The sequence below is a fragment of the Schistocerca americana genome, chromosome 9, assembly GCF_021461395.2.
Source record: "Schistocerca americana isolate TAMUIC-IGC-003095 chromosome 9, iqSchAmer2.1, whole genome shotgun sequence".
Lineage (NCBI taxonomy): Eukaryota > Metazoa > Arthropoda > Insecta > Orthoptera > Acrididae > Schistocerca > Schistocerca americana.
Window position 1 is genome coordinate 20,366,813 of NC_060127.1, and position 23,660 is coordinate 20,390,472.

The window sequence follows — 23,660 nt, forward strand, 5'->3', positions numbered from 1 at the left end:
ACAAAATTCTGATCTGAGTCTATATCTGCTACTGGGTATGCCTTACAATCCAGTATCTGATTTCAGAATCTCTGCCTGACAATGACGTAATCTACCTGAAATCTTCCCATGTCTCCTGGCCTTTGCCAAGAATACCTCCTCCTCTTGTGATTCTTGAACAGATTATTCACTTTTACTAGCTGAAGTTTATTGCAGAATTCAATTAGTCTTTTTCCTTTCTCTTTCCTAGTACCACACCCATATTGTCCAGTAACCTTACCATCTACACCTCCCCCTACAACCGCTTTCCAGCCCCCTTGACTGTTAGATTTCCATATTTCTTAATGTACTGAATTACCCATTCAATATCCTCATATATTTTCTCTGTCTCTTCATCTTCTGCTTCCAACTTCAGCATGTATACCTTTGCTATCGTTGTCGGTGTTGGTTTGCTGTGGATTCTGATGAGAACAACCCTATCGTGGAACTGTTTGCAGTAACTCAATCTCTGCCCTCCTTTCCTATTCATAACAAACCCTGCTACCATTATACCATTTTTTGCTGCTGTTGATATTGGCCTATTACTCATCTGATGATAAATCCTTGTCTTCTTTCCATTTCATTTCCCTGACTCCCACAATTTATAGAGTGAGTCTTAGTAATTCCCTTTTCAGATATTCTAGCTTCCCTATTATATTCAAACTTCTGACATTCTGCACCCTGACTTATAGAATGTTATCCTTTCATTGGTTATTCAATCTTCTTCTCATGGTCACCTTCTTCTTGGCAGTCCCCTCCCAGAGATGCGAATAGGTGACTATTCCAGGATCTCTTGCCAATGGAGAGATCATATTGACACTTTTCAGTTACAGGCTACATCTCATGTCGATACATATTATGTGACTTTAATGTAGTGGTTTATGTTGTCTCTTGCATCCTCAGGCCATTGATCACTGTTGCTCCCTAGGGGCAGTTCCCCCACCTCAAGTGTCCCCTGAACCTCTGTCTTCTCCTCTGCCCCCTTTGTCAAGATCCTTGGCAGAACAAAGATGACTTATTATGCCGGAAATCTTCAGCTACCATTACTGATGATTTTTTTTAAATTCAAAATTTAAGCAGTGGCAGGGTTCAGATCTGAAGCAGAGGACACATGTGATTAAAATCAAGGATGCCACCCCTAGACCACAGGTGCTAACGATGACATACTGTCCATAAAAAAATGTGCAAATATTTAGTCAGATCTGGCTAAGTGTTCAAAGGGATACTACAATTGGTTACTTGCTTTAGATGTTCAGAAATGTAAAATTGTGCACTTCACAAAACAAAGAAGTACTATCCAATGACCAGAATGTCAATCGCATTGGAATATTCTTAAAAATCTTGCGTGTAACATTTTTTAGAGATATAAATGGAATGACATAGGCACAGTCCTACATAAAATAGATGACACTTCAGTTCATTGTCAGTGTACTGGGAAATGCAGTCAGTCTTCAAAGAGGAGGACAGTCATGGATTTGTCTGACTGATGGCTGAGTGTCACACAAATGCTGAACAACTTGAGTTGGGAGACTCTTGAAGACAGACGCAAACTATCCCACCAGAGCCTCCTTACAAAATTTCAAGAACCAACATGAACTGAAAAATATAGATATTTGTTTTCAGCTCCTTACATATAAATGCAGTAAGAAACGTGAAAAGAAAATTAGACTAATTACGTCACGCACAGAGTAATTTAAGCACTCATTCTTCCTGTGCTCCTTATGTGATTGGAATGGTAAAAAAATCGTAATATGTGGTATTTGCATTGCACTTCACAATCGTTTGTTTGGTAGGTGTGTAGATGTAGATATAGATCAATAATTTTTATTTTCTACCATAAAGTGTCTTTAGTCTACTACAAAGTCAGAAAAACAAATAAATTCCCAAAGCCATTACTACCTGTCTGAAGGCAGTTTTCGATGAAAAGAGAGAAAGACTCAAAGTCTGCATTAAACTGTAATTTATCAGTGCAGAAGATGTCACATTCTTATTTGGTATTTCAGTGAAGTAAGTGCTAGCAGAATATAAATAATTTATGAGTAAAGGAGACAATTCACCGGATAATAGGACCATTGAGTCACCGACAAAACTGAACTAGCTTTCAGACATATCCTTTAATGAGCTAGAGTATTCTCTCTCTCTCTCTCTCTCTCTCTCTCTCTCTCTCTCTCTCTCTCTCTCTCTCTCTCTCTCTCTCCCTACCTCCCTCCCTCCTACTATTTGGTGAGTTGTCCCCTTTACACCTGATCTGCCATTTTGATAATAGTCTGGCTTAAATAAAGAAAGTAAACCTTTAGTCAAACACGGGATCCATGTTTAGATTTGAAACTGTTCTAGATTATCCTTATTACAGTTACTGTGGTTTCCATAAATGAATTAAGACCAGTGCTAAGTGGGATTCCTTTAACCACACCATAACTATTTCTTTTTGATGCCCTTTTGAATTCAGTTAGTACTCCAATCAGGATGACATCATTTGCAAACAGTCACTGAACCCTCCATGAAAAAATACAGTAAGCAGAAGTGAAATAAGTTAAGCCTGCCCAGCTAGTTTGCATACTGGTACAGAAACAGCAGAATGGGTTATGGGGATGTGTTGAACTATAGTGATATCTACACTGAAGAGCCAAGGAGACGGGTGCATCTGCCTAATATGGTGCAGGGCACCTGCGAGCACAAAGAGGTGCTGCATCACGATGTGGCATGGACTTGACTAATGTCTGAAGTGCTGGAGGGAATTGACACCATAAATCCTGCAGGGCTGTCCACAAATCTGTTAAGAGTACAAGGGGGTGGAGATCTCTTCTGAACAGCATGTTGCAAGACTTCCCAGATATGCTCAATAATGTTCATGTCTGGGGAGTTTGGTGGCCAGCAGAAGTGTTTAAACTCAGAAGGGTGTTCCTGGAGCTACTCTGTAGCAATTCTGGACGTGTGGGGTGTCGCATTTTCCTGCCGGAATTGCCCAAGTCTGTCGGAATGCACAATGGACACGAATGGATGCAGGTGATCAGACAGGATGCTTATGCACGTGCCACCTGTCAGAGATGTATCTAGTCCTATCAGGAGTCCCATATCACTCCAACTGCACATGCCCCACATCATTACAGAGCCTCCACCAGCTTGAACAGTTCCCTGCTGACTTGTAAGGTCCATGGATTCATGAGGTTGTCTCCATACCCGTACACATCCATTCACTCAATACAATTTGAAATGAGCCTCTTCGACCAGGCAACATGTTTTCAGTCATCAATAGTCCAGTGTCAGTGCTGGCAGGCCCAGGCGAGGCGTAAAGCTTTGTGTCGTGCAGTCATCAATGGTACACGAGTGGGCCTACGGCTCTGAAAGCCCGTATCAATGATGTTTCGTTGAATGATTCAGGTGCTGACACTTGTTGATGGCCCAGCAGTGAAATATGCAGCAAATTGCAGAAGCGTTGCACTTCTGTCATGTTGACTGATCCTCAGCAGTCATCGTTGGTCCCATTCTTGCAGAATCTTTTTCCGGCTGCAGTTATGTCAAAGATTTGATGTTTTACCTGATTTCTGATGTTCATGGTACATTTGTGAAATGGTTGTACAGGGAAATCCCCACTTCTTCACTACCTCAGAGATGCTGTGTCCCATCGCTTGTGCGCTGACTATAACACCACATTCAAACTCACTTAAATCTTGATAACCTGCCATTGTAGCAGCAGTAACCAATCTAACAATTGTGTCAGACACTTGTTGTCTTACATAGGCATTGCCGACTGCAGCACTGTCTTCTGCCAGTTTACATATCTCTGTATTTGAATATGCATACCTATATCAGTTCCTTTGTTACTTCAGTGTAGCTTCTAACCAAAATTCAGACTACTTTATTTTTGTGAACTCCTTAGAGTAGTTTCATATAGAAAATGGAAACAGTCACATTCTTATGCTAAATCACATTATAATGTCAACATTTGGAAAAAAATTCTATTTAAGTTTTAAACTGACTCATGTTTCAGGATTACACCCAGTGCCCCAACAGTAGCTGTCTCCTCTCACTCACAGACTGTGCAGACCCACAGGATCTATAAACAATTGGTGAGCTTATAAAACTATTGGTTCCGTAAGTAACTTCCAAAGCACTGTAATATGAAAAACTGATTTATGTGATGCAAACAGTTATTAACAATATTTTAAAACTTGCTTTCAAATCTAATAATTACAGCACAGACCATATTAACTCATTTATGAAGTAAAACAGATAGTAATGCTGCTAAATAGAACTGATTAGCCTACCAAATTTAAGTCATTTGTGCATGGTTTTTATCTCTGGGTATTTAGAGACTTGTACAAGGTGTGATAAGAAAGTAATGAGATTTTTTTAATTTTACAGGCTTTTCAATATTTTTTGTCTTGTTGGTACACATGTTCCTATTGTATGCTTGCATTTTCAGTTGTTTTGAATATTTAATTAGTTGTTGACAGTTGGAAAGGTTATACATGTTGTCAGGTGCTGGACAAACTCTTAGTTTCAAAAGAAAATGGATCAAAGAATTTGCATTAAATTCTCCTTTAATAATGGGTATGAGTAACACAAGGGTTTCCTAAGGGTATAAATATGTTATAGAGGGTCAAGGAGACGTAAAGATGATGGCCACCCTGGATGCCGTAGCACCAGTTACCAAGACAGTGTGAAAGAAGTAAAGAAAATGGTACTGGAAAATCCCCAATTCATCATCAGAGACGTTGCTGATGATGTGGATGTATCCTCTGGCTTGTGTCAAGCAATTTTTTTTATTTTTTATTTTTTTTATTTTTTGGGCACGAAACATGTAGCAGCAAAATTTGTTGTGATACTGTTGATATTTGATCGAAAACAGTATTATGTAGACATCGCTGAGGAATTGCTGAATGAAGTCAACAATGATCCAGAATTTCTAAAGAAGTTTATAACAGGTTAGATTAGATTAGATTAGATTAGATTAATACTAGTTCCATGGATCATGAATACGATATTTCGTAATGATGTGGAACGAGTCGAATTTTCCAATACATGACATAATTAGGTTAATTTAACAACATACTTAAGTTAATATAACTACTTTATTTTTTGTGTTTTTTTATTTTTATTTTTTTATTATTTTTTTTCTTAATTTATATCTAAAAATTCCTCTATGGAGTAGAAGGAGTTGTCATTCAGAAATTCTTTTAATTTCTTCTTAAATACTTGTTGGTTATTTGTCAGACTTTTGATACTATTTGGTAAGTGACCAAAGACTTTAGTGCCAGTATAATTCACCCCTTTCTGTGCCAAAGTTAGATTTAATCTTGAATAGTGAAGATCGTCCTTTCTCCTAGTATTGTAGTTATGCACACTGCTATTACTTTTGAATTGGGTTTGGTTGTTAATAACAAATTTCATAAGAGAGTATATATACTGAGAAGCTACTGTGAATATCCCTAGATCCTTAAATAAATGTCTGCAGGATGATCTTGGGTGGACTCCAGCTATTATTCTGATTACACGCTTCTGTGCAGTAAGTACTTTATTCCTCAGTGATGAATTACCCCAAAATATGATGCCATATGAAAGCAATGAGTGAAAATAGGCGTAGTAAGCTAATTTACTAAGATGTTTATCACCAAAATTTGCAATGACCCTTATTGCATAAGTAGCTGAACTCAAACGTTTCAGCAGATCATCAATGTGTTTCTTCCAATTTAATCTCTCATCAATGGACATTCCTAAAAATTTGGAATATTCTACCTTAGCTATATGCTTCTGATTAAGGTCTATATTTATTAATGGCGTCATACTATTCACTGTTCGGAACTGTATGTACTGTGTCTTATCAAAATTCAGTGAGAGTCCGTTTACAAGGAACCACTTAGTAATTTTCTGGAAGACAGTATTGACAATTTCATCAGTTAATTCTTGTTTCTCAGGTGTGATTACTATACTTGTATCATCAGCAAAGAGAACTAACTTTGCCTCTTCATGAATATAGAATGGCAAGTCATTAATATATAATAAGAACAACAAAGGACCCAAGACTGACCCTTGTGGAACCCCATTCTTGATAGTTCCCCAGTTTGAGGAATGTGCTGATCTTTGCATGTTACGAGAACTACTTATTTCAACTTTCTGCACTCTTCCAGTTAGGTACGAATTAAACCATTTGTGCACTGTCCCACTCATGCCACAATACTTGAGCTTGTCTAGCAGAATTTCATGATTTACACAATCAAAAGCCTTTGAGAGATCACAAAAAATCCCAATGGGAGGTGTTCGGTTATTCAGATCATTCAAAATTTGACTGGTGAAAGCATATATGGCATTTTCTGTTGAAAAACCTTTCTGGAAACCAAACTGACATTTTGTTAGTACTTCATTTTTACAGATATGTGAAGCTACTCTTGAATACATTACTTTCTCAAAAATTTTGGATAAAGCTGTTAGAAGGGAGATTGGACGGTAATTGTTGACATCAGATCTATCCCCCTTTTTATGCAAAGGTATAACAATAGCATATTTCAGTCTATCAGGGAAAATGCCCTGTTCCAGAGAGCTATTACACAGGTGGCTGAGAATCTTACTTATCTGTTGAGAACAAGCTTTTAGTATTTTGCTGGAAATGCCATCAATTCCATGTGAGTTTTTGCTTTTAAGCAAGTTTATTATTTTCCTAATTTCAGAGGGAGAAGTGGGTGAGATTTCAGTTGTATCAAATTGCATAGGTATGGCCTCTTCCATTAACAGCCTAGCATCTTCTAATGAACACCTGGATCCTACTATATCCACAACATTTAGAAAATGATTATTAAAAATATTTTCAACGTCTGACTTTTTGTTCGTAAAGTTTTCATTCAATTTGATGGTAATACTGTCTTCCTCTGCTCTTGGTTGACCTGTTTCTCTTTTAATAATATTCCAAATTGTTTTAATTTTATTATCAGAGTTGCTGATTTCAGACATGATACACATACTCCTGGATTTTTTAATAACTTTTCTTAATATAACACAGTAGTTTTTATAATTTTTGATAGTTTCTGGGTCACTACTCTTTCTTGCTGTCAGATACATTTCCCTTTTCTGGTTACAAGATTACAGCATTGAAACGAAGGCTCAACCATCCCAATGGGAACTACTGGAGAAGCCAATAATGAAAAAAAATTTACAATTTTGATCACATGTGTAGGTTTTTCTCACCGTTTTGTTAGATTACAGTGGGCTAGTGCATCATGAGTTCTTGCCTTATGGTCAAATGGTTAATATGGAATACCACCTGGAAGTCATGTGCCATTTGTGTTATATCCTCTTTAGTTTGGCCATTGTCAATTATTTTTCTGCACAAACAGCAAAACCCATCTACAACTTTTTGTATCTCATGTTTTGTAATGTAGTTGACTAAGAGCATCTAATTTAATTGGTATAAACTCCATTTCTCTCATTCTACTTTTGTAGATGTCCATTTGTAACCTCTTTTCAACACTGTCCCTTTAATTCAGTTACTCTTCTGATCCATGACAAAATTACAATAGCATCACCAAACCTCAAAGTTCTTCTATCTTCTCCCACAATTTTGATCTGTTTTTCAAATGTCTACTCCCTAGCTTGCTCAATGTCCAGAAGTAGTAATATCTGGGATGAACTACAATTTGTCCTATTCCCTTTGCAATAATGTTTGCCTTTCATGTTCTTCGACTCTTATAACTGCAGTCTTGTTTTTGCACAGTTTGTGTGTAACCTTTGGTTCCCTGCATTTTATTCATGCTATCTACAGAATTTTGAAGAGTGTATACTAGTCAAAAATTGTCAAAAACTTTGTCTGAGTTGATAAATCCTATAAAGGTAGGTTTTCCTACATTGAAAGACAAATAAGATAGTGTGTGCATGGTTTGATAATTATGGACTGCTATTGGTTCCAGCTATTGTGGCAGCGAACTGATCGAGCGTGATGACTGCCTCAGTGTCAAGGGTGGATGCTGTGCAGAAACCACTCCTATGGTTTCGTGAGCATGGTGTTTCTGGAAGCTGCACTCCTATTCCATCAGAAATTCTTATGGTAAGAACAACTCATTCATTTATTCACACATATTCTACTCCACAAATTCCCATATAACTGTTAATCTTCAAGGATATGGCAAACTGTGGTACCAGGGTACCTATAGATAAAGAAAAACAACTGTGGTTGTCAAAGTTTCCTGTGAAAATCGTTGTGCATGTTATATAAGTCAGACCAAAAAAGTTTTCAAAAACACTTTTGAGAACATACTATTGCATTTAGACAATACCACTGTGACAAAATGTCCATAGCCACAGACGTACAGGACTCAGTTCACAAAATACATGAAATAGATAACCCTCAATGTCCTGTGCACCACAGTGTAGAGAAAAAAGCTCACTCTGCTAGAAGAACTGAAAATTTATCAAAGAAAATTTGAAGCTGAATTATGTAGCTACTACATTTTCCAGCAAATGTGCTTATACATACCTATTAAATTCTTAACCATTTTTTCAAGGACCAAGAATGCTAGCTATATTTATTTATTAACTAGCTGTAAGTAACCACTTCTTTCTTTTCCATTTGTTTTCTGAATTGGGAAAAAAGTGAAAATAATCAGCCTATTTGCATAACATCTAACATACTCAAAGTAGATTGTTAGGGAGTAAATTTGGTGTTTTGTATTTGGGTTCAAAGATGAACATGTTTTGTGGTTGTCCAACAAACAAACAAACTGGATATAGTAGTGTGTGTGAAAAACATGATTCTTTTAAATCCACCCCACAATATTAGAATGTTTGCCCTTGCACTTTATTGATAGTCATACAGTAAGCAGATTTTACCAGAAAATGGAGACTTTTGAAGTTGAAATTAATTCAGATGAGTGGAATTGGTGATGTGAATACTGACTTGCCATTTTACTTTACTGTTAATATGTCTACTTCTATTATTTTGTTTTGGAGCTGTTTCGTGTGACATACTGTGAACAATAAGCAAATTCAGGACTTCAGTTGAGAAATTTACACTTTTGTCTTGGTTCAACATTTTATCAGGAGGGTTAAACAATGTTTCACTTAATATTTGAGTGAATTAGTCTTTTTTGTTGTAAATGTTTGCTCTCTCTTGCATTTCTGTCTGGAAGTAGGTGCACTAGTCCTCTGCCATTATTATGCTGCACAGCCCCTTGGTTAAGCCAGTTTTGCCAGAGTGCCGGTCAATACAATGTGGGTCATATACAAGTTGGGTTGTAGAACATTCAGGAATATTCTAGAAGCTTGGAAAACATTTGTTAACGCTTGAAAATATGCATAAGAGCTTGAGAAAAATGCAGAACAATCTTGAATCTTTTCTCTCTAAAAATAAGCTGAGCCAAAAGAAAAAGAAAATGTCCTGGTGGCAATGACAATGTGATGGCGACCTCTTCAGACATTGGTGTCTCCACAGTGGCAACAACCATTGTAACAGACAACAGGGAAACTGAGGGTAGTGTCAGCCATAAAAATCATTGATTCACTGTGTGTAGTTTTGACAGTATAGTCAACTACACACACAAACCCATTAATTCTTATAAACATACCAGCTGTGCTCATTCACACTTTGCTGTTACTCACATCTGCTTAAATGGAAAAGAAAGAAAAGAGAAAGCACACTTTTATAATTTGTGTGGGAATTGGATACACGTCCTAATCTTATTCTCTCCCCAGTCTCTGTCTCTCTTCCCCTGCTCCTTTCTTTGTCCGTTTGCTCTTGCTACCCCCCCCCCCCCCCTTCCTGCCCCCCTCTCGCCATCCATCTCCTCCTTCCCGTTTTGTATACCCAACTGCTGCCCCTCCTCCCTTCCTTCCTTCGTTCCTCTCTTCCTTCCTTCCTTCCGTTCTCTGTCTCCATTTCTTCCCACTCATCTGACCATCTCCTCATCCCCTCTCGCTCTGACCTTGAGGTGGTTTATTGTTATTGCAAATTCAGCTTCTGGTCAATGGAGATTTGAGATTTTGAAGTAGCAAACATCTAGGTTTTTACTTATATAGGTACTGTAAATTTTTATAATTGCAAATCTCTGGAAGTTTTTGAGTGAATGCTTTGAAATTTTGACACAACATTGCACTGGAATATACATGTGTTTTTATATACCTATTTTTTAATATATATAATACACGATTTTTTATAAATTTTATAATAGGGAAATGTTACAAAAAGTCTCAAAAGTTATTTCTCTATGTAAAAGAAATAGATACATAGAAACACACCTCTATTAGAATGCAATGTTGTGGCAAAATTTCAAAACAATTGGTCAAGAACTTTCAGAGACCCAAAATTTTGAACAAACGAACACTTACATTTGTATTTATATAGATCAATATTTTTTAACCATACAGTAAAGTTTGTGGCACAACTTGACTAGAAGAAGGGATCGATTGGTAGGACATGTTCTGAGGCATCAAGGGATCACCAATATAGTATTGGAGGGCAGCATGGAGGGTAAAAATCGTAGAGGGAGACCATGAGATGAATACACCAAACAGATTCAGAAGGATGTAGGTTGCAGTAGGTACTGGGAGATGAAGAAGCTTGCACGGGATAGAGTAGCATGGAGAGCTGCATCAAACCAGTCTCAGGACTGAAGACCACAACAACAACAATATTTTTTGTGTGTCTCAGCTTGTATGGAGCCATTTGAACCAAATCTTCTCAGTCATGGAAGGAGTCACTACATTACATAACTCATAATACTGTGATAAAAAGCCAGCTGGCGTGGCCAAGCGGTTCTAAGCGCTACAGTCTAGCACTGTGCGACCGCTACGGTCGCAGGTTCGAATCCTGCCTCAGGCATGGATGTGTGTGATGTCCTTAGGTTAGTTAGGTTTAAGTAGTTCTAAGTTCTAGGGGACTGATGACCACAGCAGTTAAGTCCCATAGTGCTCAGAGCCATTTGAACCATTTTTTGTGATAAAAATTGGAAACAGAAATACGAAAAATTAAAAGAAAGATTTGCAGTAGAACATAAAAATGAATAACATATTACAGAGAAGCGCTATGTGGAAATCCTGTACAAAATAAAACAAGTATGCTAAAAGGCAGCCTTTCAACATAAATTTGAAAATCTGGGATGTATATCACAAGTTTTTCAGTTCCTGTATGGAAAAAAAACCTCCAGATTGATGAAATCCTTTCTGTTATTATAGTTCAGTTAAGCAAGTGTGCCATCTCTGAAACATGCATAACTATACAGTATAACAGCAATGAAATTCCTGGATGGAATAATACATAAAAGATAAGTAGGCAACTACTCACCTAGAGCTGACTGATGCGTGGCACATAGAAACATGCCACTGAAAACAACATTTGTACTGACTTTCAAGCTCTTTCTCTTTCTCTAGTAAAAGTATACACAACCACACAGACAGCCAAATGCACACACCTGCAGCTACTGCGAGACTGACTGCACAGTCTCACTGCATCCTTGAGCCTTTGCATTTGGGTTTCTGGGTGATTGTGTGTGTATATGTGTGTAATAAAGAAAGAGCTCAAAAATTAAGGTGAATACTGTTTTCTATTGCATGTTTCTACATGCTACACATCAGTCTATAGGTGAGTGGTGGTCTTTCCTTTATTTCTCACATTATAGCAGTTCAGTATCTTGTGTAAAGGTTGTATCTTCAAATATAATAAGCAGCTTTAAAGTAATATCCTTGTATGTAAATTTGTGTCAGTGGTTCACATGTTACCCTTCCACTGTGTAGCACACTTAGGTTAAGCGTTATGATTTGGTAATATGTTGTGCTGATCAATTAAGGAACTGCAATTATTTCTGGAGCTTCTTCTTCTTCTTCTTCTTCTTCTTACTCCTTTTTCTTCTTCCCCCTGCCTACCTTCAGTGTCATAACATTCCTGTAATGGAATAATTTTGTGGAGTAATGCACCTAAAGTGTATAGAGTATTTATTCCACAGAAACAAACAGTTCCTCTTTTTCCTGTCCTTATCCCATGTCTTCATGGTACTGGCACGTTAAACTGTATTTGACAGTGTTAGTGGTAAAGGGGCCAGATGCCCTTCATGTCGCCAGCCCTTTGAAATGTTTACAAATTGTGTAACTTAGGTGGATGTGGGTACCAGCCTTGTATTCACTTACCTGGATGTGGGAAACTGCCTAAAAATAAAATCTGACCTGACTGGCTCTCAGACCCTTATTGTTGCTGCATTCTACTAGTAGAACTTTCCTACAACATTGATAACAATCTGAAATAGAAATACTTACATTCACAATTGAAACTCTTTAGGGCAATAATTTATTTAGAAATGCGCCTTTGCAAACCATCAACAGAATAGAAAGAAAGTGATGTCTGACAGAAACAGCCACCCTTTGGTTTTGAAAATGGAATTCTTGTTTCATAAATCACTTAACTTCTGTGCGTTGAAAATTATGGTACCAGTGAAGTTAACTCCAGTTTACACAAACAATAGACTTTTTAAAATCATAATGTATCTCTTTCATGTGTCGTATTATTCTTGTTGACTTTGGCATTGCTTTCATACTGTTTCCTTATAACATAGCATACAAGAGTAAATATGTGGTACAAAGTGGTGGTAAGCATAAAAGAAGGAAAGAGCTCTTTAATGGTATTATATGACAAAAAAGTAGTAATAACTGATACCAAAACTTCAGATCTCTGTATTTGTAGGTGTGACATTTGCCATGCATCTACCAAGTCACCTTACAGGAAGTTTAATATTGTACTGTTAAAAACAACATTAGTCTTAGAGGAGTGTCACACACATATTAATGGGTTTGGAAGGAGTGTAAGTTTTGCTTCCAGACTTGCATCTGTTGAAAATACTGGTAAAATGTAACAGAGTCCTCTACGAAACCTGTAGCATGTCTATTTTGACATATGCATGTGAAAAATGAACCACTAGCAGTGAAGACATCATACGAATCCAGGCAGCTGAGATGAGGTTTGTTCAGAGCATGATCAAAAACAGCCCAAGTTGTAAGATAGCAAGACAAAGTAACCTTGCAGTGACTGAGATGCTGTAGACATATGCAACCCATGGATGCTTATAGGCTACCGAGAGTACTGTACGATTTGAAACGCAGAGATGAAGGACTGGTAGGAAGACCAAGACTCAAGTATAAGGAAATGATGGACTCTGACATTGAGCAGACACATCGTACCTGGAACCGCATCTAAGAAGGAGAGAAGTTTAAAGACCGTTATCTTTGGAAAAGCCTCTTTTGCTGACCCATTGAATGAGGTGGAACAATGTGGGATGATAATGACTTATATCTGTTGAAATATGCTGGTGCAGTTGACAAATTGCTGCCACTCCCTTAGAAAGATAAATGTACTCAATCCTGGCAATGCACATTTACACAATTTAATAAATTCAAGAAACTTATGATAATGATCAAAGCAGAAGAAATTAATTAAAATTTGTGCTGTGGCCGGGACTCATACTCAGGTCTTCTTGCTTGCTAGGCAGAAATGATAATCATTACACCACCACAACACAATGATCAACATTGCTGCTCGAACTAGTCAAGCTGAGTGTCCTCCCCAATACAAACTTCAGTTCATATCTCCAGCTCATTTTCCCTTACGTTGTCACTACTGTCACTATAAGATCCAAGAAAATTGTTGAAACTCTTTTCTTATTATTTCAGTCACAACTTAAATTTGTCTCAAGTGGACTATGAACCTACAGACAATATTAATAATATCTTCAGTCTTTTTGCAGATGGTGCAGTTATCGGTAATGAATTACTATCTGAGAAAATCTGTGCAAATACCCAGTCAGATCTTATTAAGATTTCAAAATAGTGCAAATATTGGCAACTTGTTTCAAATGTTCAAAAATGTAAACATGTGCATTTCATAAAGCACAGAAAATTAGTATCCTATGACTATGTCATCAATGAGTCACAATCAGAGTCGGTCAGATTATACAAATATGCGGATGTAACAATTTGTAGACATGTGAAATGGGATGATAACAAAGCTAAGTCACAGGTAAGGCAGGTGGCAGGCTTTGGTTCATTGTCAGGATACTGGGAAAATGCAGTCAGGGTTCAAAGGAGACTGCTTACAAAGTTACCTGTGTGTCCCATCTTAGAGTATCAAATACAAGCGTGTGGAACCAATACCAAATAAGATTAACAGAAGAATTAAATGTATACAAAGAAGGGTGACAGACTGTCAGAAGGGAGCATCATGAAAATGCTGAAAAACCGGGATTGGAAACTGTTGAAGATATATGCTGATTATCCTACAAAAGCCTGCTTATGAAGTTTGAATAACTGATATTAAATAAAGAATCTAGAGATATTTTTCATCTCATGTGTATTGCTCCTGTAGGGACTGTGAAGACAAAATTAGACTAAATACAGCAAACAAACAGAGGCATTTAAGTAGTCATTCTTCTGCGTTCCATATGCAGTTGGAAAGGGAAGGATCCCTTACGTATTGTACCATGATGAGTACCCTCTGCACTTAAAAGTAGTTTCCGGGGTACCAATATAGGTATGGATAGCAAGAGAGATGAGGAACTATGCACAAAGCAGCAGATGTGCACACAATAAAATAAACACTACAATGTATCTTGAGCAGCAGACATGCGTAGAGTGGAAATAAAAATTTTCCAAGTGAATTCTGCCCACTGCATCACCACAAAAATAATGAGACAAATTATAAAATAAACATGTTAGTAAGAATGTTCCAAATGTCATGCCAGGAAACTGAATGGTTCTAAGTGTCAATAAGAAAGTTTTTACTAGTTGAATCTTGCAAATAATAAAACAGCTGTCAGCCACTGTTAATAATGCTGTTTATTTACAGAAATATGGTTAGAGCTGACTGGTGTATCTTCAGAAAGCTGTTCATATTTGTACTACATTTGTTGTTGTTTACATTATCTGTGATCTGTAACACCAATAAATGTAATACGAATGTGAACAGCTGTCTGAAGATGAAGCTGTCAATTCGAAACCAGTAATGCCATTATTTGTGTGAATCAATAGCATTATTAACTGTGGCTGGTTGCTATTTTCTTCTTTGCAAGTACAGCATGTGATACTTCCTGGCAGATTAAAACTGTGTGCTGAACTGAGACTCGAACTCGGGACATCCCCCAGACTGTGACTAAGCCATGTCTCCACAATATCCTTTCTGCCAGGAGTGCTAGTTCTGCAGCATTTGCAGGAGAGCTTCTGTGAAGTTTGGAAGGTAGGAGACGAGATATGGTAGAAGTGAAGCTGTGAGGATGGGTCGTGCTTGGGTAGTTCAGATGGTAGAGCACTTGCCCACGAAAGGCAAAGGTCCTGAGTTCAAGTCTTGGTGGAGCACACAGTTTTTATCTGTGAGGAAGTTTCATATCAGCGCACATTCCGCTGCAGAGTGAAAATCTTATTCTGGAAGTACAGCTTGTATTTTGTACACAACCACAGTCTAAAAAATAGCTGGAAGGAAGTTTTTATTCCAAGTGCCATTGATACTGAGGCATAACATTTTATTTGTGATAGTACAAATACAGAAATGAAGCATTAGATTTTTAGCTAGTGGTATAGTGAACAAAAGCCACTTCTCTTATATTTTAAATTTTTATATTTTAAATTTTGGAACTCCTGAGGGAAGCACATCTTGGCAGAAAGACCATGTGCCATCTACCAACACGTGTTTCAAAGATTTTCTCCATGGTTTGGCATTTGCAACAGAGTACCAAGAACACAATAACACTGAAAACCCATTTTGTGAAACAATTTCACTTAGATCATTTTCATTTCTACTCTTCACAAGTATTATGTGACTGGCAGGCATGTGCTTATACTTCTTTTCTTGTCTCTCTCACATCAAACTTTCGTCTCTTCGTTCCTTATACTTCAAGAAGCACAGTGGATTGACAGATTTGCTTCAGAGTGTCTAACCTCACCTGCTTTCTTAAACTCAGTTAATTCTTGTCCTAACATGCTCTACAGTTATCACACGCGCCAGCTGTGGCAGTGGGGGAAAATAATAATAATAATTGAACATGTGAAGGGTAGTTACTATAGATAAGTATTCTCAATTAAATGAGAAGAATAGTTTTCTGCACATGTGAATTTGTCATCTTCCCATATGATGTCATTCTTCTTAGTGGCACAATTATCGAGTCACTGATTCCTCACTACAAGAGATTATAGAGTTCACAGATACTTTCATAAACAAAATGTTTCAATGCCATTCCTCATCTATATCTTATCTTTTATTCTTCTTGACACTGGTACTTTTTAATAACTTTTAGTTTTACACAAAAATACATCTCCTCTGCTCAGGGTTCAGAACAGAATTGCCACATAAAAATCACATGTAGTGAGAGCTTGGCAATGTCCCTCTCAAGACACTGGATATTTTATAAAATAATAATACTTCCCCATAAAATTTGTTTTCACCATCAACCATCCCATTAGTGTAATTTTTTGTTGGGATTTAAACTTTTACTTACAGGTAATTTTAATGTACATGCCATGAATTGCAAAAGACTTTAATTTGACTTTGATGCACCGATGCCGACATTTAAGAATAATATTTATTAGGACATAATTATATCAGTACTGTTTAGTAATACAGGAAATGTTAGTCTTTGCTTTAAATACATAAAGAGAAAATTACACTAATGAGGTGGTTGGTGGTGAAGGCAAACTGTATGAAGAAAAATTATTATTTTATGAAATATTCAATGAATTGAGAGGGAAATTGCTGAGCTCTCACTACATGTAACATTTCTGCAGTAATTCTGTTCTGAACCCTGAGCAGAGGAGATATATTGTATATTTTTATAGTAAGTGAAACAATCCATATTTTTTTAATGAATAAATGTACAAATGCAGGCAAAATTCTAAAGGTAAATAGCACATGTGTGGTCTTAGTACAAATTTCGACTTGTGTTAGCAATATAGATCTGACTTGAAGGCACTTGTTGTACACTGAAGCAAGTATGACAAAAATTTCTTGTTTCATTACCAAGGGAGTAGAAAGAAGTTGATGCAGTATTGCACAATGTGAGTTAGCAGACTGCTTCTTTCTGATATAATATGGCTGTTGTGAGTGCAAGAGATGCTACATTTATGAATGAATGTTCTTTTCTTTTCAGAAAATTTTGGCTGTTAGGTGTTCAGATGGGTGTCCCCCTCCAGAACTGGTAGAAGTTTCACATCATCTGCTGGCACGGTTGGCCGCAAACCCCAAAGTTGATGCAACAGAAGTACGCCTGCAAATATCAACTGCTTTGTGTTCCACACTTCATAAACTGCAGGAACTGCAGAAATTTGAAGACTGTGCTTCGAGAATACTAGAAAGGTAATTTTGGTTTAAAGTAGTGGTGTGGATGTGAAATTGCCACTGTAGATTTTTATAACTATATATTTCTTCTTGTCAAGTAACACTGTTGATTTCCTAGTCCAACAATTTACGAAATGAGCTTCTTGTAACATTAGGACTGAAGTATACATGTATAAACTATCAAAAAACCTCTAAAAATGTGTTATTCCAATAGAAAAAATTAAATTAGTAATAAAATACTCTTAGGTGATCCCAAGAAGTAAGGAACCTAGTATTTCAAAAATACTATGGTAACATTCAAAAACACACACACAGATACACTAATTTAGTAGGCATAATTTATTTCCTCTTTATCTGCAGTAATTTGAGACAGTTATTTCTTATATTAAATAAACTTCTTATTACAGACAGACAAAATCACACTGAGACAAAATAATGTTTATGATAATTAGTGTGTGAAAGGTTGTCTGAGTTTCGATATTCAGTTGAAGGAGTCTGATAGTTGGTCCAATGTTTCTTGTTCTTTCTGGCAAACCCAGCAACAGGGTAGAAAACTATCGCCCCATTTCCCTACTCAGCTGCTGCTACAAGCTTTTTGAAAGGCTAATATATAACAGAATAAGTAGCGCTATCTTAGAGAACGTTCCAGTTGATCAGGCAGGCTTCAGACCGGCGCGTAGCTGCTGCGACCAAGTATTGTCTCTCACATCCTTCATAGAGTCAGGATACCAAATGAAGCAGAAAACATCTGTGGCATTTGTTGATCTAACTGCCGCCTTCGACACTGTGTGGAGGGAAGGCCTTATCTACAAATTTCTCCGCATCATACCCTGCAGAACAATGGCTCGACTGATTAACAGCATGCTAAGTGATCGGAAGTTCCAGGTAATCACTGGAAGCAACATAAGTAAGGAGAGGAAGCTGAACAACGGATTGCCTCAAGGATCAGTTCTCTCACCCTTACTGTTCAACCTATATCTATCTGATCTACCTTACACTTCGTCCAGAAAATACTGCTATGCCGATGATCTGGCTCTAGCCGTCAAACACCAGGAAATGAAGACAACAGAAGAGATTTTAGCCAATGACCTGTCTGCATTAGACAATTACTTCAAAATCTGGAGACTCCAACCCAGTGTGAGTAAAACAGAAGTGTGTTGCTTCCATCTAAATAACCAGTTGGCGAACGTAAAACTGGAGGTAAGTTTCAGAGGCAGAATTCTTCATCACAACTGGAACCCAAAATATCTTGGTGTCACCCTGGATCGTACACTATGCTTCAAACAACACCTTCTTAACTTAGCTCAAAAGCTGAGGACTCGAAACAACATCCTCCATAAGCTATGCGGAACTACCTGGGGATCTTCAGCAACCACCCTGCGAACTTCAGCTCTGGGCTTGGTATACTCAAGTGCTGAGTATTGTGCACCTGTTTGGATGAATAGTCATCATACAAGGCTTGTTGATACCCAGCTGAATACGACAATGCGCATAATATCTGGCACAATCAGATCTACTCCAGTTTATTGGCTTCCACTGTTAACTGGTATAATGCCTCCTGATCTACGCAGATGTACTGCCCTTATGAGAGAATTCCACAAGATCTCCAGGAATTCTAACCTACCCGTGCATAGCGACCTGCCACTTTTAAATCGCAAGAGACTGAAATCACGTCATCCAACTCTGTGCGATGCTGCTGACATGGTGGCTAAGAATTTCAAACCTCTTGAAGAATGGAAAGGTCGGTGGGAAGCAGTGACAGATGTGCACCTGCATAACATCTTCTCAGGTGCTAAACTTCCAAGTGGATTCGACTTACCACGCAAGACGTGGTCTACTCTCAACAGAATCCGTACCAGCCATGGGCGATGCAGGGATGCTCTCTTTAAGTGGAACAAGCTGCCTGATCCAGCTTGTGACTGCGGGGCTCCATACCAGACTGTTCACCACATCGTCAGTGAATGCAGGATTCGAGCCTATCACGGCGCCAAAGAGGACTTCCTGCTAGCAACTCCAGATGCAGTGCGCTGGATTGAAGGACTGGATATTCAGTTGTAAAAACAAACTTAAGTTTCTTGTGTGCCAATATGTACATATATATATGTAATTTCATGATATGTCTGTATTAGCCATACGCTAAATAAATAAATAATGTCTGAGTTTGGCATTTTAATGATTATGCAACTGAACCCCAGTGGCACTAATAGCAGACACAAACTTGCTTTGAAGACTGGTGATAGGTTAAATGCTGAAATAAATGGAAGATAATTGATAAAAAATACCAAACATGTAATGGAAATTGTGAGTCTTGTTGTTTATGTTAATTTATTGATATGGCCACATGGGTAGTAATAACAATGTACTAAGCGTCAACTACATAATAGATCAAACTTACATTCATCCTACATCTCGTTATATATATTTTCTGCTTTATGGGGCTGTGGTTGTATGACTTCATTTCGTACATTCTGCAGTCATTCATTAATGTCGCCAGTTCTCGTCTATGTTTATAAACCTTAATGTATCAGTCTCATCACATGAGAGATTTTTTTACTTTTGACATCCTCTTACAGAAGTTAATATTATGGTTGTTAGTAACTGCAAATCCAGTTGATGTTCTGTATTTCATTTTTGGAACCAGGATAAAAACTAAGCAGGCTACTAAACCATACCATGAGAATGTACTTAATTCGTTAGACAATGAATTGCAGGCTACTGTATATTCCAGGATCTGTCAAAGGCATTTGACTATGTGATTCACAATATTCTTTTAAGTTAATAAGAATATTATGGTGAACTGAAGACAGGAGACGAAGACTGTTGATAGGAATGAGTCCTGTATTAATCTATTAGTCAGCATCCAAATGGGAACTAATAGCATGTGGTTTCTTGCATGATTTATCTTAGGGTATTTACTTTTTCCAGTACATATTAGTGAGCTTTTATCAGTAACATTACTAGATGCTAAGATTGCTCTGTTTGCAGGTGGTATAAAGTTTGCAACAAGTGACAAATCAAATATAGTTATAGAAGGAGTAGTTAATGATGAATGTATTTCCCTGGTATTCTTCTGTGAACTGCAATCTACCACTTTTTATGTCATCATCCCATTTCATATCCCTACAATTTGTTACACCAAGTTATTTGTATGGGTTGATTAACTGTGAGTCATTGATATTACACTCTCAGCATACTACTTTTTCATTTTGTAAAGTGCACAGTTTTACATTTCGGAACACTAAAAGGAAATAGCCAACCTTTGCACCAGTGAATCAAGACCTGGCTGAATATTTGTACAGCTTCTTCTTAGTCAGTACTTCATTACAGATAACTGCATCATCTGCAAAAAATCTGATGTTACAATTAATATTGCCTGCAAGGTCATTATTGTGCATCATGAACAGCAAAGGTTCCAACACACTTTCCTAGGGGACAACCAAAGTTACTTCTACGTCTGTCGAGCACTGTTCATCTGAGATAACTTGCAACTTATCCAAAAATCAAGTTAGGTTTCACCCAGATGATGTTTTCACAATTCATGCTGGTTGGCATGGAGGAGATCATTCTGTTCAAGATTACAATGTCATCGGCAAACCTCAAAGTTTTTATTTCTTCGCCATGGATTTTAATACCTACTCTGAATTTTTCTTTTGTTTCCTTCACTGCTTGCTCAATATACAGATTGAATAACATCGGCGAGAGGCTACAACCCTGTCTCACTCCCTTCCCAACCACTGCTTCCCTTTCATGCCCCTCGACTCTTATAACTGCCATCTGGTTTCTGTACAAATTGTAAATAGCCTTTTGCTCCCTGTATTTTACCCCTGCCACCTTCAGAATTTGAAAGAGAGTATTCCAGACAACACTGTCAAAAGCTTTCTCTAAGTCTACAAATGCTAGAAATTTAGTTTTGCCTTTCCTTAATCTAGCTTCTAAGATAAGTCGTAATGTCAGTATTCCCTCACATTTTCCAATATTCCTATGGAATCCAAACTGATCTTCCCTGAGGTCGACTTCCACTAGTTTTTCCATTCGTCTGTAAAGAATTCGCGTTAGTATTTTGCAGCCGTGACTTATTAAACTGATAGTTCGGTAATTTTCACATCTTTCAACACCTGCTTTCTTTGGGATTGGAATTATTATATTCTTTTTGAAGTCTGAGGGTATTTTGCCTGTTCATACATCTTGCTCACCAGATGGTAGAGTTTTGTCAGGACTGGCTCTCCCAAGGCTATCAGTTGTTCTAATGGAATGTTGTCTACTCCCGGGGCCTTGTTTCGACTCAGGTCTTTCAGTGCTCTGTCAAACTCTTCATGCAGTATCGTATCTCCCGTTTCATCTTCATCTACATCCTCTTCCATTTCCATAATACTGTCCTCAAGTACATCGGCCTTGTATAGACCCTCTATATACTTCCACCTTTCTGCTTTCCCTTCTTTGCTTAGAACTGGGTTTCCATCTGAGCTCTTGATGTTCATACAAGTGGTTCTCTTTTCTCCAAAGGTCTCCTTAATTTTCCTGTAGGCAGTATCTGTCTTAACCCTAGTGAGATAAGCCTCTACATCCTTACATTTGTTCTCTAGCCTTCCCTGCTTAGCCATTTTGCACTTCCTGTCGATCTCATTTTTGAGATGTTTGTATTCCTTTTTCCTGCTTCATTTACTGCATATTTATATTTTCTCCTTTCATCATTTAAATTCAATATATCTTCTGTTACCCAAGGATTTGTACTAGCCCTCGTCTTTTTACCTACTTGATCCTCTGCTGCCTTCACTACTTCATCCCTCAAAGCTACCCATTCTTCTTCTACTGCATTTCTTTCCCCCATTCCTGTCAGTTGTTCCCTTATGCTCTCCCTGAAACTCTGTATAACCTCTGGTTTAGTCAGTTTGTCCAGGTCCCATCTCCTTAACTTCCCACCTTTTTGCAGTTTCTTCAGTTTCAATCTACAGTTCATAACCGATAGATTGTGGTCAGAGTCCACATCTGCCCCTGGAAGTGTCTCACAATTTAAAACCTTTTTCCTAAATTTCTGTCTTACCATTATATAATCTATCTAAAACCTGTCAGTATCTCCAGGATTCTTCCATGTATACAACTTTCTTTTATGATTCTTGAACCAAGTGTTAGCTATGATTAAGTTGTGCTCTGTGCAAAATTCTACCAGGCGGCTTCCTCTTTCATTTCTTACCCCCAATCCATATTCACCTGCCCGCATCTCGTGGTCGTGCGGTAGCGTTCTCGCTTCCCACGCCCGGGTGCCCGGGTTCGATTCCCGGCGGGGTCAGGGATTTTCTCTGCCTCGTGATGGCTGGGTGTTGTGTGCTGTCCTTAGGTTAGTTAGGTTTAAGTAGTTCTAAGTTCTAGGGGACTTATGACCACAGCAGTTGAGTCCCATAGTGCTCAGAGCCATTTGAACCATATTCACCTACTACATTTCCTTCTCTCCCTTTTGCTACTACCGAATTCCAGTCACCCATGACTATTAAATTTTCACCTCCCTTCACTATCTGAATAATTTCTCTTATTTCATCATACATTTCTTCAATTTCTTCGTCATCTGCAGAGCTATTTTGCATGGAAACTTGTACTACTGTAGTAGACGTGGGCTTTGTGTCTATCTTGGCCACAATAATGCATTCACTATGCTGTTTGTAGTAGCTTACCTGCACTCCTATTTTTTTTTATTCATTATTAAACCTACTCCTGCATTACCCCTATTTGATTTTGTATTTATAACCCTGTATTCTCCTGACCAAAAGTCTTGTTCCTCCTGCCACCAAACTTCACTAATTCCCACTATATCTAACTTTAACCTATCCATTTCCCTTTTTAAATTTTCTAGCCTACCTGCCCGATTAAGGGATCTGACATTCCACACTCCGATCCATAGAATGCCAGTTTTCTTTCTCCTGATAACGACGTCCTCCTGAGTAGTCCCCGCCCGGAGATCTGTATGGGGGACTATTTCACCTCCGGAATATTTTACCCAAGAGGACGCCATCATCAGTTAACCATACAGTAAAGCTGCGTGCCCTCGGGAAGAATTAGTTGTTGATTAGTGTTGAGTAGAAGGAGGCCAATTGAGGGCCTGCAGCCAGCCTGTCTGCTTGCTAGACACACTGCACCTACACCTGGAGTTATGGTCTGTGATGTGGTTTTCTATGACAGCAGGAGCACTCTCATGGCTATCCCATGTATCCTGACAGCAGATTTGTATGTCAGTCTGGTGATTCAACTTGCTGTTCTGCTATTCATGAACATTCCAAGAGGTGTTTTCCAGCAGGCTAACACTTGCCCACATACCACTGTTATAACCCAACAGATCTACAGAGTTTCAACTTGATGCCTT

At 38.0% G+C, this 23,660-nt stretch overlaps 1 protein-coding gene across 1 annotated transcript in view; it reads left to right on the forward strand.

Annotated features, from left to right (window-relative positions):
• The window catches only part of LOC124550841, a 382,565-nt gene that overhangs the window by 102,981 nt on the left and 255,924 nt on the right, over positions 1 to 23,660 (forward strand). The window contains exons 5-7 of the mRNA XM_047125569.1: positions 4,010 to 4,088; positions 7,920 to 8,056; positions 17,121 to 17,326. Coding sequence (XP_046981525.1) covers positions 7,949 to 8,056; positions 17,121 to 17,326 — 314 coding nt within the window. The 5' untranslated portion in view covers positions 4,010 to 4,088; positions 7,920 to 7,948. The remainder of the gene's footprint in view (positions 1 to 4,009; positions 4,089 to 7,919; positions 8,057 to 17,120; positions 17,327 to 23,660) is intronic.